The sequence below is a fragment of the Tetrao urogallus genome (genome assembly GCF_951394365.1).
Source record: "Tetrao urogallus genome assembly, chromosome: 1".
Lineage (NCBI taxonomy): Eukaryota > Metazoa > Chordata > Aves > Galliformes > Phasianidae > Tetrao > Tetrao urogallus.
Window position 1 is genome coordinate 107,345,302 of NC_136813.1, and position 16,539 is coordinate 107,361,840.

The 16,539-nt window shown below is 38.4% G+C and overlaps 1 protein-coding gene across 1 annotated transcript; it reads left to right on the forward strand.

The window, feature by feature from the left end:
• IFT57 (intraflagellar transport 57) lies at positions 1-16,539 on the forward strand (the record flags this gene model as incomplete). Its single annotated transcript, XM_079549772.1, has 11 exons — positions 1-248; positions 653-815; positions 1,661-1,779; positions 2,718-2,808; positions 6,668-6,736; positions 7,188-7,310; positions 11,491-11,562; positions 12,334-12,465; positions 13,470-13,532; positions 15,250-15,316; positions 16,361-16,539. 11 exons carry the CDS (start codon positions 1-3, stop codon positions 16,537-16,539), a joined length of 1,326 nt encoding a protein of 441 aa, XP_079405898.1.

Below are 16,539 nucleotides of genomic sequence, written 5' to 3' on the forward strand. Positions count from 1 at the left end.
ATGGTGGCCTCATGCCGCCGCGCCTCCATTGAGGCGGTCGGTGATTGGCAGAGCCGGTTGCTTCGGCTACGGGCGGTGGCGTGGGGCTCCAAGATGGCGGAGCGGGATGACGATGGGACGGTAGTGGAGCGGGGCCCGGGTGCGGCTTATGCCGCTTTCGTGCTGATGGAGGAGCTGCTAGACAAGCTGAAGCTGCTGAGTTACGAGGAAGAGGCGCTGCGGCGCCACAACATGAGACCGCTCTCCAGGTGCCCCTCGAGCGCTCCCAGCGGGGCGGGACGGGCCGGTTGTGGGGACGTGCGGGCGCGTTTATGGGGACCAACTGCTGTCTGACTTAAGGGGCTGAATTCTCTTTAGGGCACGTCAGGTGTGGCAGCAGGCTACCTTATTCAACTCGGTTTGATCCCAAATAGGTGCAGTTTGTGTAGCTCGCACAGTAGGTGGGAGTAAGTGGAAGAATTACTTCAGAAGCTCCTGGTCTGAGCTGTGCCAAGTGTAGGTACACGAACCTCTTGTCCATTTGGTAGCTGAGGAATGTGGGGAAAGTCAGTTTAAGAGTCTGTTTTCCTAGCCTGTGCTGGCTTATAACGCTATAATTGCTTCAGGAGCTCAAAATACCACTGTTTACCATTTTTTTCCACTTCTTAAACAGGCACTATTTTGCACTGCCCACTAATCCTGGTGAGCAGTTCTTCGTGTTCTGCACTCTTGCAGCTTGGCTGATCGCTAAAGCAGGACATCACTTTGAACAGCCTCAAGAATATGATGACCCCAATGCAATAATATCAAAGATACTCTCGGAACTGCGATCATTTGTAAGTGCTGAACGTGCTGTTTTTTCAAGTGCATTTCAGGCATAGATGTGACCTTCATAAATATCAGTAATAGCACATTTCCTGCCCTATTTGATTATCTTCTTAAAGGCTGGACAGATTTTTCCTATCTGCGTGTTTGTACAATGCTAATGAAGCCAAGTTATTAGAGATTTATACTGTCTGTACCTACTTGTTAGTTTTTTGACACTACAAAAATGGTCTTACGTTATTATATTTAGTTCTAATTAGTTTTGTTCCACAGTCTGTAAAATGGATTTAATCAAGATTACTTCTTATAGTGCTACAAATGCTGTTCATTTATAGTGGTGTAATTTACAAAGTTTGTCTTGGAAGTTTACACAACATGCACTTACTATTCTGTTCCTGCCAAAGTCAAAAGTGGAACTAAGTGCAAAGGAAGTATTTTTAAATTGTGTTTATGTTTTGAGATTCTCTGGAGAGACATCTGTAATAAATAAGGCAGTGTTTTTGTTTTTTGTTTTTTTTTTAAAGCATAGGTTTAATCTCAGTACCTGGGTTCCTCTGTAGCTGATCTTACCTTGCCAGGATCTCACTTCTGTTCTTAACCATATTTTAGCTTCTCATTCTTCTGTTTTCTTCTTTTTACCATGTTCTTTAGGATTTCTACACTGCATCTATTCCTTGAGTTGTTTTGTTTTCCATTCCTGTTTCCTGACTGGAGCTCTGTTAGAGAATAATGTGAATTAACACTGGTAAAATCTTTTGGCACCATGAACACTTGGGTTTTAGTTCAAAAAATCTGGTTACTGCCTTGAAATAAAATTGACTGAATGAGTAGCCATTAGTAAATCTTTTTGTTTTAGGGAAGGCCTGTGGATTTTCCTCCCTCAAAATTGAAGTCGGGTTACGGAGAGCAAGCCTGTTATGTTCTTGATTGTTTAGCTGAAGAAGCCTTGAAATACAGTGGCTTTAGCTGGAAAAGGTATAGTACACTTGGAAGAATCCTCACATACGCATATTTTTCAACAAATATAAATGGTAGTTATAAAGGGAGGTACACAAAATATCATATTGTCCAGAAAGGTTTTACTTAGTGTTTCATGAGGTGCAAAATTCAGCTAGGCTTGAAGCAATGGAATAATGTGATTCCTAATGTCATTTCATGCAGCTTAGTCTTTTACCAGCAAGAGTGATTTTGGGCTATCGGTAGATTAAGTTAATTGATAAAGATTTGACTGACTGATACCCTCTTTTTGGTCCCTTTCCTGTGAGTAACTGCTTGTTAACCTAACAGTTGATTTGAAATGTTCTTGTATGTCTGTTTAGGTCCCATCAATCAGTAGCTAAATCCAGCTCTTTGGCTGGAAGTACACACCATGTGTGATCCTGTTACAAATAGAGTACTATAACTTGTGTCCTGAATCCAAAGAAAAACTTCACAGAAATCAGATGGCAAACAATTTCAAGTATATGACAATTTGTTGAAAAGTGCTTTTGATTTCATCCCCTCCTCTGGTATGTTTTTAAATTGTAATTTCTACCTTTGAAGTATGTTATTGATACCACTATTTAGTACACAAATTCCAAAATAAGCTAAAAATGAGTTTGTGGAGTCTTGAAGTTTTAGAAGTTAGACCAAAGGAGAAAATGAATGAAAGCTTAATCCCCAGATGTCTTAGCGGTGTGAATACACCTTATTGCTTGGCCTGACTACTCATCCTCACTTTTAAGACAGTCTAAGGTAACCAAAGACTCTCAAGGCTGAGCATAAGTTAATTTGTTTAAGTGTGTGAGACAACCACTGTCTGTTCATATTCCACATTATTCATACGTCTTCTGAAATCTTCTGTTTGCTTGGGAGCAGCTCACTGAAGTATTTCCTATTTATTTTTGTCAGTACTTCTTTTGAACTTATTTCAGGCCAGTGTACCCAACAGATGAGCTGGAAGAAGAAGAAATAACAGAAGATGATATGGAATTAACACTTAATAAACTGGAAGAGGATGTTGCAGTAGGTTTGGCTATCTGTTTTATATTATATTAGTGTTCATCAGCAGTGAAGTAATTTTCACTTGCTGTCCATTTTCTTTGGTTTTAAGAATCTACCAGCAGTTCCGTTACCCTTCTTTCCTGTGTCCCTTGTTTTTGCTGCATTGTTAGCTTCTGTGTGGGATAATTTCAGATGGAGTTGTTAACTCTTCAAGACAGAGCATTTGTTATTGTGTGGATTTATAATTAATAAAGTGAAGCTGACTCAAACCATCTGTTAAAATTATGTGGATTCAGAATTGTTTGTTTTCTACTGAAACAAGCTGTTGATGTTAAATGAAACCTGAAATAGCCCTTATTTACAGTATTGGCTAAAATTTGACCAGCTCTTTATTAATTGCTCACTATTGTTACTTACATTTCACTGCAAATGGGAAACAGTAACTTTGGCCTTAATCTTAAAATGAGTAAACAAAATAGATGGAAAAGAACAACTGAGTATTTATTTAAGACACCTCTGAAGATCTAAGTAAAGGTCACAGCATTTCTTCTTTAGAGGAAGCTCATGGCTGTTCATCACTATGTATTGCTTGAATGGAATGTTAATCATCATCTGTTCTGACTGCAGAATAAGTCTATTTATACCTTTTTTTTTTTTTCCCAAAAAGATGGCAGTGCTTCAGGATCAACTCTTTTAACTATAATAATTACAATAATGCTGTCATGTCTATGAAACAGTCATTGAAATACTCCTGTAAATTCCAATATGCTTCTTGGACTTATTGGTGCATGGCAGAAATTGTTTCTTGCTGATTGACTTTCCCAGAGAATTATTTTTGTGAGAGTTGGAGTCTCCCTGTCTGTAAACTGTTATCGTAATGTGATCATGAGTTCTTCATTTTCAGTCTTCTCAAAGCAAGTCTTTTTACTGCTGACTTAAAACTTTTCTGGAGAAGGAAGTTAGCTGAAGATGATCAAAGTGAAAATTACAAAAAGAAATTGGTTTTGCATCTGATTACTCCAAAATCTGACAGTTTTTTACAAAGTAAATGTAAACCAAAACCCGAGTATTGAAAAGTGTAAGTCTGGAAGTGCTTGTTTGCTTGGTCAGAAAGTTCATAGAATCATAGAATTGCAGGGGTTGGAAGGAACCTCTAGAGATCATTGAATCCAACCCCCTGCTAAAGCAGTTTCCTTGCAGCAGATCTTGCAGCAGATCGCACATGTGGGCATCCATAAAGGTGTTGAATATCTCTGGAGGGGAGGACTCCATAACCTCTTTGGGCAGCCTCTGCCAGTGCTGTGTCACTGTTGGCAGTAAAGAACTTCCTTGTCTTAGTATGAAACTTCCTGTGCTCCAGTTTCTGCCTCTTGCCCATTGTTCTACTGCTCATCACGACTGAAATGAGAGTCCACCACCATCAACCTGACTCTTGTGCTTTCTATATTTATAAATAAGGATGAGATCCCATCTCTTTCTTCTGCAAGTTGAACAGTCCCAGAATCCTCAGCCTTTTCTCATAAGGAAGATCACCAGGTCCTTAATCATCTTTGTCACCCTCCACTGGACCCTTCCTAGGATCTTCCTGTCTATTTTGAAATGGGGAGCCCAGTACTGGATGCAGTATTCCAGATGTGGCCTCACCAGGGCAGAGTAGAGGGAGAAGGATCATCTCCCTCGCCCTGCTGGGGATGCTCTTCTTAATATCAGGATACCATTGGCCTTCTTGGCCACAAGAGTGCACTGCTGGCTCATGACCAGCTTGTTGTCCACCTGGATGCCCAGGTCCTTTACTGCAGTCATCATCAAGTTCTTCTCCACCCAACTCTCTAGTCTGTCCAGGTCTTGTTGAATGGCAGCACAACCTTCTAGTGTCAGTCACTCTTCCCAGCTTTGTATCATCAGCAAACTTGCTGATTCTATCTTTTCATACAGGTCACTGATGAAGATTTTGAACAAGACCAGACTTGGCACTTTCTCTTAGGGATCACCACTAGTTACAGGCCTCCACTGTGCCACTGAACACAACCATGTGAGCTCTATTAATCAGCCAGTTCTCAGTCTACCCCACTGTCCACTCAGTTATCCTATATTTTCTGAGCTTTGTTACAAGACTGTTGTGGAATTCAATGTCAAATGCCCTGCTGAGGTCAACGTATACAGTATCCACAGCTCACCTCCTGTACACCCAGCTCGTCATGACATGGAAGGGTAACAGGTTGGTCGAGCATGATTTCTCCTTGGTGAATCCACATTGACTGCTCCTGATAGCCTTCTCTGCCAATAGCTTGAATAGCTTGGAAGTAGCATGCAAAACAAGTTGTTCTGTCACCTTCACAGAGGCAGAGGTGAGGCTGACTAGCCTGTAGTTGCCAAGATCCTCCTTCTTGCCCTTTTTGAAGACTGGAGTGATTCAGTGTTCCACTGTTCAGGGACCTCTTGTGTTCTCCAAGACCTTTCAAAGTTTTGTGTGGGGAAAACAATTTTGTGCAGTCTTAAGGACTAGAAATACTAGACAGAAATGCCACAACTTCTCCATGTTTGTGTCCACATTTTTTAAGTCCTTGTGAAAAATCAAAGGTCAGTTAGAATCAGAGTGCCAGTGTTGTTATAATAGGGCTCTGATTGTAATCTCAATTTATATATGGCAATAGTCTACAAGACTGTAGGAGTTGAAGAGTTTGCTACTCTTGTCATAGTTTTCTTAATTATTGTACTCTTTCCCCCATATTTTTATTAGCCAAGAAAAATTCCATCCTTGTATTCTTAATTTTTGTACCGTATGGAAGTATTGGGATGTGAGTATTAATGGTCTGGTTGCATTTTGAAGTCCAGCCAGAAAAATTCTTGATGAATTCTGAGAACAATTGGAGACATTCTGTGTTACATATTTGACAAGCCTAAGAAATGTCAGCCGTTGGCTGAGAGCTATAAATGTGAGAACAGTCAACTGTCTGCTCTTTTCTGTGTCTTACTGTTTACATGGAGAAGTGGAGAGGAAACAGTTAACTAAAGCACAGTTTGTGCCCTTCAAAGAACTTCTGGATTGGGTCTTGGGTACTCCAGCCATTATTTTTACATCTAATGTGCTCTATTAGCTTTTCTACATTTCTTTGTTAGTAAAACCACTGAGCTAGGTTTATGCCAAGCAGATAACAACTCCTTGAAGCCTCTAATAGTTATACAAGGATTAATCATATGTATACATGTTCCCAATCCTGTTGCAGGCTATATGTTGATATATCCCGGATGTATTAGTTTTATCCATAATTGAATTTAGTAGTATTTCCAGTAATTAAATACTATTGATGAGTTGGATTGTTCTTCTTAATTAGATTATTCTGAATAAAATTGATGAGGATGACTAAGAAAGCCTGGTTCTGTAAATCTTGAGGAATTTGGTGAACAAACTGTAGCCAGCCCAAGGAAGTCTTCTCTGTTTAGTGCCTTAGTTCTAATCATTAGTCTTTTTGTTGTTGTTAACAATGGTGTTGTGGTCAAACATAGTCAAAACCTGTCTAAGGTACAAGAATAAGCTTACAGGTTTTTACTGTGTGGATCTTGAAAGGTTCTACACTAAGGTGAGCATTATAGCAGCATTCATGATTTGTTTAGAAGGAATATGAATGCTGAAATTTGTCTTTGGTGGAAAAGATGAGGGCAGATTGATAAGTCAACTACAGAACTGCATAAGCATGAAGTGCATGGATGATAAAATGATGGATGAAGTAAATGCAAGCTCTGTTATCCAAAATTTTTCATGTCTTGTTTTGTTCCATAATTTGGAACATAGTGCATATTTGCTCCTGTGAAGAAAAGTTTTGAAGAAAGATTGTGTGAAATAAATATTCACTGATGTCTCTTTGCAACATTGCTTAAGGAAGAAGAGTCAGATAATGAAGAAAACTTCATTGACCTGAATGTTCTGAAGGCACAAACATACAGATCAGTAAGTTGAAGTTGCTACCTGTCATTCCTTGCTACCTGTCATTCCTCTCTTTAGAGATTTTTACTTCTTCAGCAGAAATTTATTTCTGTTGAAGTCCAAAAATACATATAGAGTCTGTGCTTGAGAAAAACATGCCAGCTGGAACACATCAGCTTGTTTTAAAAGAACACTGTATTTCTGGTTTCTAAATGGATATTGCTGTGAGATTGATATATTATAGTTCATCTTGATATACATTTCATTTTTTTGAATTCTAAATGTGCTGAAAAGATGTATTTCATTCCTAATATTTAAGAATTCAAAGAAAGACATTTAAAGATTCAGTTGTATCTGTAGTTCTAGTGGATATATGTGTACTTCTGAATATGAATGCTGTGAGCCATTGTAACTTGACAGTTGTTGCTGAGTATAAAAATTATGTTTTGTATTAAAATTCGTGGGTTTCATGCAGGATGTGAAAGACTCCACAAAACAAGAAGAAATCTTGCTGTCCACAACAGATGCAGCAGAGTGGAATCTGGAAGTGGAACGTGTGCTTCCACAGCTGAAAGTTACAGTCAGGACTGACAATAAGGTTTGTGAGAGTGGATTTTCACATGCATGCATGGTGATTAAAGTGCACTTTGAATCAGCAGTGTTATTTTTCTATTTCCATTTTTTTCTTCTTTTGTCGTGCCAGGAATTAAACCATGTAAATCACAGGCTTTCCAATGCTATCTTCTCTGAACCTTTGTCACTTACTTTGAAGCTAGAAGCAATAATTTTCAATAGGGTGTTTTCCAGTGTTATGTAAGAACAGTGACTGCTTCTAGCTTTATTTCTGTGGAAACTTCTTAAATCATTAAACATTTCTGAAAAATTATGCCTTCAGTTTAGCAGCTATTAAAGCATTTCCTAGAAGAAAAGAAGCTTCTTACCTTGTAACTGTTTGATTTTTTTTTTTCAGCCACTTAAAAGGTTGATTTCAGAGAATTCATCTTGCTGAACTTTAGATTATGTAAAGTAGGTCTGTACCTCTGATCTAGTCATTACATTTCCTTGTGTTTAATGAAAAGAAGTGCATTTTCAGTTTAATTTTATTTACCTATCCAGATAGCTACCTCAAGATGAAATTTATCATTTCTTGGAAATGTGTTTTTCTTACCGTAATCTATTCCAAGGAATCTAGAATGAGCAGCTCAGAAACACATGTCTGTTTTTGACACATCAGAGTTCAATACTAGAATGAATTCTTCACATTGCCACAAGCATTCTTTTTGCATAGCCCGCATAGATGAATGCAGTATTGAACCTGTGTGTTGGTAGTGGCCCAGCTGGTTGAGGTGGTGGAGCAACCTAGAGTGATGCAGAATTCAGTGGAGGATAATTATCTTGCCCAAAATAGACTAAACTCTCAGCTCTGTTAAAATGTCCTGCCTGTCTGTACTGCATTCTTCTAAGTGAAGAATCTCCTGGTTTGAGTCACTGTGCTCTGGCTTGCTAAGGCAAGCTTGTTACAGATGACGTGGTGGTTGATTCTCAAAGGAAGAAATTAAAGCTTAATGAAGACATACATAGAAAATGAAAGCCACAGAGATTTTCTATCTTCCAAATTAACACACTGTTCCTTGATTTTAAGCAATGTGTCAAAATGAATATGAAAAGAGGATTCTTCTTTTTCTAGCTTGTGTACTTTAATGCTTTTAGAAATAACTTAAAAGAAGTTGGTGGAGGGTTTGGAGCACAAGTCTCATAGGAAATGGCTGAGGGAACTGGGATTGTTTTGTCTGGAGAAGAGGAGGCTCAGGGGAGATCGTATCGCTTTCTACAATTCTCTGAAAGGAGGTTATAGAGAGGTGGGGATCAGCCACTTCTCCCAGTTAGCTAGTGATGGGATGAGAGGTGATGGCCTTAAGTTGCAGCAGGGGAAGTTCAGGTTGGATATTACGAAAAAATATTTCTCAAAAAGAGTAGTGGTGCATTGGAACAGGCTGGCCAGGGAAGCGGTGGAGTCACCTTCCCTGGAGTTGTTCAAGAAAAGGGTAAACGTGGCATGTGGTTTGGTGGGCACGGTGGTGATGGGTTGATAGTTGGGCTAGATGACATTCTGTAAGAAAAGCCTCATATTGGTTATGTAAACTGTGCATGTATATTTGATACCAGGAGAGGTTAATGGTTTAATTGGCAACATAGAAATGGAAACTTATTTTTAAGGTCCTAGGCAGGGGTGGGAGGTGTGTGTGTGGGGGGGTATATACGTTGTAAGTCTGCAAAATTTGGCAAATTAATAGCAGTTGTCACCAGACCAGCAAAAAGATCTTGAGTTGCTGCAAACTTAAAACTCAACACGTAGTGTAAGCACATTTCTCTACTAGCTTTTGTTTTAATTCTGAAGAGAATAGTGGGCAGCAGCACAGTTCTAGACAGCAAGTGAAATCTCATAGGCTGAACAGCTGTTGGAGATGCTCAGCTGTGCTCATATGTGATAGAGACAGAGGCACCACTAGTGCTGTGGTAGTTATACGCATTTAAAGCCAGTGGAACTGCTTTTGATTGAATGATGGCATGTGTTTAAGTGTGCAGCTCTGCCAAGTCAGGATCCGTTTTGTTCCTGTCAAAAATGGTCACATCTTTCAGGAGCACAGAACCTGGAAATTTGTCTTGCTCAGGTGCTCTCCCTTGGACAAGCATACCGACCTGCACTGGCTTATATGTGGCCAGCTTCTCTATTCCCCAGGGAACCTCTTCCAGGGCCCCACCGCCCTCTGAGCAGACCCTGTCCCTAACCCCCAGCTGCCCCTCCCCTTACACAGCTCCATATCATTCCCTCTGGCCCTGTTGCTGTCACACAGAGCAGACCTCAGCGCTGCTCCTTTATTCCCCTTGTGAGGGACTGCAGGTGCCATGAGGCTTCCTCTTCTGCTCTACACTAACTAAGAAATCTTAGCCTCTCATTTGCCTTGCCCTTCAGACCCTTCCCTTCTCTGATAGTTTGTTCTTATATTGTGGTGCTCAAAACTGTACATAGTGCTTGAGATGAGGCTTAGGAGAGCTGTGCCTGATGCACCTCAGGATACAGTTGGCTCTTTGGGTTGCCATGGCACACAGCTGACTCAGATTCCACTTGCTGTAAGCCAGAACTTCCAGACCCCATTCTGCAGAACTGTTCTCCAGCTTCTCACCCCCCAGTCTGTACATATATATACCCAGGGCTGCCCTGTCCCAGGTCCAGAATCTGGCTCTTGCTCTTGTTAAACTTCATATGGTTGGTGATTGCCCAGATCTCTGTGAGTATCTCTCTGCTAGGTCTCTGTGCCCTTGAGAAGTTCCTTCCCAATCTCCTTGTTTTGCACACTGCTTTAGCAGCTTGCAGAGTTGCACCAACCCTTGCTGCTAATGCCTGGGATTTACAGGTTTGCATTCTTATCAGTTGGAAGGTGAAGTTGTGTCCTCTTTGAAGTGTTGTCTGAAGTTTCTTGATAGCAGACTGGTTAGTGTGATTGATCATGTTTGCTTCTTTTCAGTATCTCTTACTGTTTTTCTGACAAGTGTGTGTCTCTGTGTTGTTTATTCCCTCCCCTTTTTCTTTTTCATCCCCTTTAGACAAGGTCCTCAATTGAATGATATTACTGAAGTAAATTTTCATATGTTCTGCATATCCATTAGTGTAACTGGCAAGATGTTTGTCACCTCTTTGTTACTAAAGAGGCTTGTGCCTCTTTGTTTTGCTTCCCCCTTTTCTTTATTGTCCTATGTGACAAGGTCCTTGATCAGGTAATCTTACTGAAGCAAACATTGTTGTCTTCCATACCTATACCCATACCCTTACAGTACCTACTTTACAAGGAAGTATCCTAGGGTTTGATTTCAGGTGATGGAGTTTTGTTAACATCAGTTTTCTTATCATGTAGACCAGAACAGTGCCAAGTGTTTAAAAACCTTGACAGTCTTTTTTTTCTTTTTTTTTTTTTAAAACATTTTCAGAAACACAATGCTGAAATAGAGATAATTCTGCAGTGCTTCTGCTTTGTTTTGAACTCACAGTTTGCAGCTGTGCTCTGGGTATGAGAGGCATAGAATGTCTGCATTGATAAGCATAAATTGTGAGAAATTTATAAATTGTTGAGAAATGGAATTGATTTCTAAGTAACAGGTGCCTATCTGTCAAGTTGAAATAGCAGTTTTTTCTCATTCTCCGTACCTAAATCCATGTGTGTTTCCTATGACAGAGCAGGTGCAAATAATTATCCCCATTCCAGTCTTGTCCCAGTGTTGAAAACAAGCTCAGTTATTTCTGCCTATTTAATTTCTTTCTGTTTTTATGGTAGCAGTTGGGGTTAAGTAGGAAGAAAAGATCTGATAGTCTGGAAGTGGTAGTTGTTAGGTAGTTAAAGCATGCTTGTTCTCTAAGAACAAGCTGAGCTAGTGCATCTGTAGTCAATATTTTCAACATTTGTGCCTGTAGTGGTTTCTAGGAGAAACAGTCTCATGAAGATCAATCAGACTGTAAAAAATATAGCTACTGTGGTATTAGTGAGGAGGTCAATGTTTGTTTATGGGTCTGAGTGTCACATTGGGACATTTAGGAGATCAATGAACTATGTCACGCTGTGCCAATGCATCTAGATATCAGGATGTCAGTGAAAGAATCATATATGCTAGTAGTAGTATGTATGAGAACTGACCCTGTTTTGCATACCAGTATTTGTTTAGTAACGAGAGAAACATAAAAGCTGTATTTACTTATCTTTTACTTCATGGCATCCTGTTTTTAGGATTGGAGGATCCATGTAGATCAAATGCATCAACATAAGGATGGAATTGAATCTTCTTTGAAAGAAACTAGGGTATGTATTATGTGCAGAATATTTCACTGGCCTGCTAGTACCTCTATTTTGTTTTTCATTTTATATGCCTCCGTTTTATTTCTTCATTTTAATTATAATAATGTAAATTTCAAAAGGGAGATGTGATAATGATGATTACAGATAATGGCACTGGCAAAAGATCTTGCTCACAACAGTCGTGTATGTTAACAAGGATGTAAACGTTCATCAATGTGTCATATCACTTTGCCCTCTGTTTTCAGTATGTTATAAATACAGAGAGCAAAATGATATGACATAAACTGAAAATAACATCTAATTAAAAAAAAAAAAAAAAAAAAGTTCTCGAATACTCTTGCTAGAATAATTTACCAGCATTGACATTTGTAATTATTTGGGGAAGGATACTGAGAGAGTGGTGAAGTGCTGGAACAGGCTGCTGAGAGGTTGTGGATGCCCTGTCCCTGGAGATGTGTAAGTCCAGGTGAGGTGGAGTACTGGGTAGTCTGATCTAATATTTGATGTAGTGGTTGGCAACCCTGCCTGTGGCAGAGGGGTTCCTTCCAACCCAAGCCATTCTGTGACTGAAGGAATTGGTAGAACTTGAAATATGTGTTGTGGCACTGGGAAAAAAGACATTAAGACCATTTATTCACTGGTCAGACACAACATTTCTGTACTATTTTTCGCTATTACTTATAGCATTCCATATCCTTTCTTAATTACAGCACCATTTTAATACTCTTTGGATAATGTCTGTATGCTGTCAACCCACACAATATGATTTTTTAGGGCTACCTTGACAAATTCCATAATGAAATCAGCCGAACGTTGGAAAAGATCAATAGCAGGGAAAAGTACATCAACAATCAGTTGGAGCATTTGATTCAAGAATACCGTTCAGCACAAGCCTTGCTGAGTGAGGTAATGCACTGATCTGTCGCTTCCTTGTCTAATATTAACGTGAGGGTAAAGACAAAGAATCAGAGGAGTTGTCTGTGAATTCTTCTTTTGGATATAAAGCATGGGAAATGCTGATTGGCTGTCAAATTATATAGTTTTTAAGCTAAATTAGCAATTTTTATTCAAGTATTCTGCAAGGGAAATTAAATGTTTTCTTGCCTGAATATTATGTAAATCGGCTGCCACAATCTTGAGCAGCTAGTAAATTGCTGGTTCTGCTTTCCCTATGAAGTTCACACATCTGTGATGAGTGAAAAAGCTACAGCTTCAGTTCAGCATTCATCTCTTACGTTGATTACTCATGCTAACTTGCACAAAGCTCTCTGATTACTTGTTTACTTCATTTATTTTTTTATGCCAATAGGCTAATGCTTGAGAATCTTTTTGATTCTTTAGTTAGCGGGCCTGTGTAAGCTACCAGTTGGTTAGCTCTCCTATTTGAGGACTTGACGATAAAATCAGACTAGCAGGGTTTGACCTTCGTGCTTTCTACTTGTCTTGCTGTTAAACGTCAAGACAATAACTTACTGAATAGAAAGAAGCATTCTGGGTTTCGGGATTCAATTCAGTCTGCATTCTGGCAAACTTTCTCTATGCAAGTTTTCTCATGTAAGTCTACCAGGAAACCTGCTTCTTACTCTTACGCATTAGGGCTGCCACTTACAACTTCTAAAACTGCTTTCCTGTTTTGAATGACGGTCACTGCATAGGCTGATGTCTTCAAGTCTTTCCTTATATTTGTAGTGCTGTAAATGTCATTGCGATTTCATGGGAGAATTTCTAGAACTGGGACATGTAAAAGCAAATTTTGGTGTTCTCTCTGAAAAATTCACATTATTAATTATTAAAGATTAATTGTTATTAATGATTCTGCTGTTCGAATTTTAGAAACCCACTTTATTAAGTAGATACTGAAGTGTCTGGGATACAAGAATCTCTTCAGTGAAAAATGTGTTTCTTTGCAGGCTAAGGAGAAGTATCAGGAGGGAAGTGGAGGAGTAACTGAAAGGATTAGAGTCCTTTCTGAGGTAAAACACATCTTCACATTATTTTTTGCCTTCCTTGAATAAATCATTGGAGAATTGACATCTAGCATTCCCAGATTTATGAACTGAGCTCTTCCTGATATGTTGTGTTAAAATTTATTATGTTCTTTCAGTGAGAACAGATTAACCTGGCCCTTAAATTTTAAACTGAGGTTGCTATTGCTTTTTAATTTGTGAATTTGGACAAACTATTATGAGCTCTAAATTTCACCAGTTTGTGAAGAAGTGAAAATATTCTGTATTTCATAACCTGTCTCCTAGAATTATTGAAGATTAATGTACTCATGTCCATAGAGTCTTTGGAATTCTAATACCAATCAAATTATATTAATACCTAAAACTGTTTAATCAATGGTTTGACAAATTTAAGAAAAAACTCCTAATGGCCTTAACATGTGGACTGTTTCAATCTGTTTTCACTTAGATTTACTGCTAGATTTCCAAATATTTCTACCCTTTGTGCAGTTCAGATTTGTTTTTTTTAATGATTCTCTTATTTGACTCTTTAGTCAAATATTGCATTTACTGTGCATTTACTGCACTTTATTAGATGCTAAAGGATCTGGAACGGTAACGTAAAATAGATCACACCATAAGAATATGATGGAAAATGTACAGTAGACTTGAGATTTTTTTTTTAATGTAATAATAGTCACAGAAGTTCAACAAGGGTTTTTTAGCAAGGAATTCTTAGTATGGCATTTGTATTATTAGCCCTTCTTTCTGTTTGATTCTCAAGGAAGTTGACTTCAGATTTACTTGCATGATCCTTTTTACCTTAAAAAATTTTTTTAAAAGTTGATTATTAAAGAAATATGTTACGAGTTGGTGGCCTTTCAAGTATATTGATGCAGCAGTACATATCTGAGCTAAACTAGGCTCATTGGATATCACTCCTGATCTGCTTTCTAATCTAGAAAGGATTAAAATTTAATTTCATGGAATCAAATCTCTGCCTTCTTGGCAATATAAGTACCACTGCAGGTATGCAATAAAAGTGCAGCCATGTTTTTTTGTTGTTGCTGTTTAATGGAAGGGCTTACTGAAGCCTTAATGAAAGGCCATTTTTATAATGGCCTTTTTTATACAGACAAAAAATAATAGGTTGTTATCTACATTCTACCTTGGAATATAGTTGCTTTGTCATCAACAAAGGCAAACTGGTCGATAGTCAGTGTTGAAATGTATTTTTATTCTTCACACATGGATTCACACGTGCCAGTGCCAGTAGGCTTGCCTGCTGCACCATCATTTGCTGCAGTGCTATTTCTCGTTGTTGTTTTTTTTTTGTCACCTGCCAAAGTCCTGCCACTATTAGAAGGGCATCTTTAATGGTCATTTGGTAAATCTTGGTCTGTGAGGATAATGGTTCTTTTCTCCCATCCACTCTGCAGCAATGTTTGCACTTTGTTATTATTGGTTATGGATCCTCAGTAACGTTTCTGTTTGGCTGATGTTCTGCCATAGGATTTATCTTTTTTTTTTTTTTTTTTGAAACAACTATGTTTCAAAAGACTAATGAAAATTTTCCTAATGTTTTTTGGTTTTTTTTTTTCCCCAAACAATCAGAAAAATTCCTCTTTTTACAACAAGACAGACGCTTTTTTTCAACTGACATGTTTATTCAGGAGGGAGTTTTAGATTTCTTTTTAACTTTTTATTCATCTGGTTTAATGAATAAAAAAATCTCTAATTAAAGATTACAGAAGTTTTAGAGAAAGTGAAGCAGGAAACAGAAGAGAAAGGAAGCAGTATGACTGATGGCAGTAAGTATGGTTTTGCCTCAAACTATCCACCCAATTTCTCAGTGACAGATGCATCATTGGTACTGTGTGGAAAAAATAACCAGAAATGAGTGACAGGTCTAAAATATCCATATTAAGATTTTAAAAGATGTCTAAGAAAATTAGGCATCTTACCCTCTTCAAAAATGTTATGCAAGTCTGTAGAAGGTTCAAATTATTTTACTCTCAAATTACTACTGAGAGTAAGTGTTGGAATTCCCTCACTAATGCTAGTGGAAATGGGTGAGAAAATTAATTTTGGTGCTGAAGTCTGAATTTTTTAATATCTAAAACTACGTACTGAGAATTTGGTGTAATTTTTTCTGATAAATTCATTCTTTGGCAGACATTACAAGTACTAATGCAGAAGTGAGTAGAAGTGAATAACAAGGCGAAATGTGCAAGCTGTATCTGTATTTTATTGTAACCACTATGGCTAACTGACTTAAGTGATTGTAAGTGTTACTGTGTAAAGAAATTTTGTTCAGTGTTCTTGAGTGAAAGAGCTACTCAACTACCTCTCAGCGCCTTAACTGTACTATGACATGGTCAAGGATCAGGATAAACTCTAGAGCCCAGAATTATAAGGAGCTGTATGATGTGTCAGCAGCATCTATAAAGTGATATTAGTGGGAAGTGATGGGTTACAAATAAGGTATGGAGCACAATACATTTCAGTAGATTTTCACAGGTAAAATAGCCTCCTGCTGAGGGTGTCTTCAGTTCCATACAAAACCCCAAGTCAGATGTGAGGGTGAGGCTTTTAGCTGAGCAAAACACATCACTGGTAAACCAAGCTTAATGATTATGCACATCTTTATGCAGATCTTAGCTGTTGAGAAGACAGTAAAATTTGACTGCCATTTCTATCTTTAAAGCATAATGTATGAGTTCAATCATGACTTTAAAGTAGAACATGCTTTTGTTCAATCACTTTTTCGATTTTAAGGAGTGAATTGTAGAATGTAATGCTTCTGTGTTAAATCACCTGACACCAAGTTGCACTATTTATCTTTTCTCGGACAGCTCCTTTGGTGAGGATTAAACAGGCCTTAACAAAACTGAAGCAAGAAACCATTCAGATGGACATTCAAATTGGTGTAATGGAACACACGTTGCTCCAGTCAAAGCTTAAAGAGAAATCCAATATGACCAGAGATATGAATGCAGCAATGATACCAGAAGATACAATAGGTACCTACTGA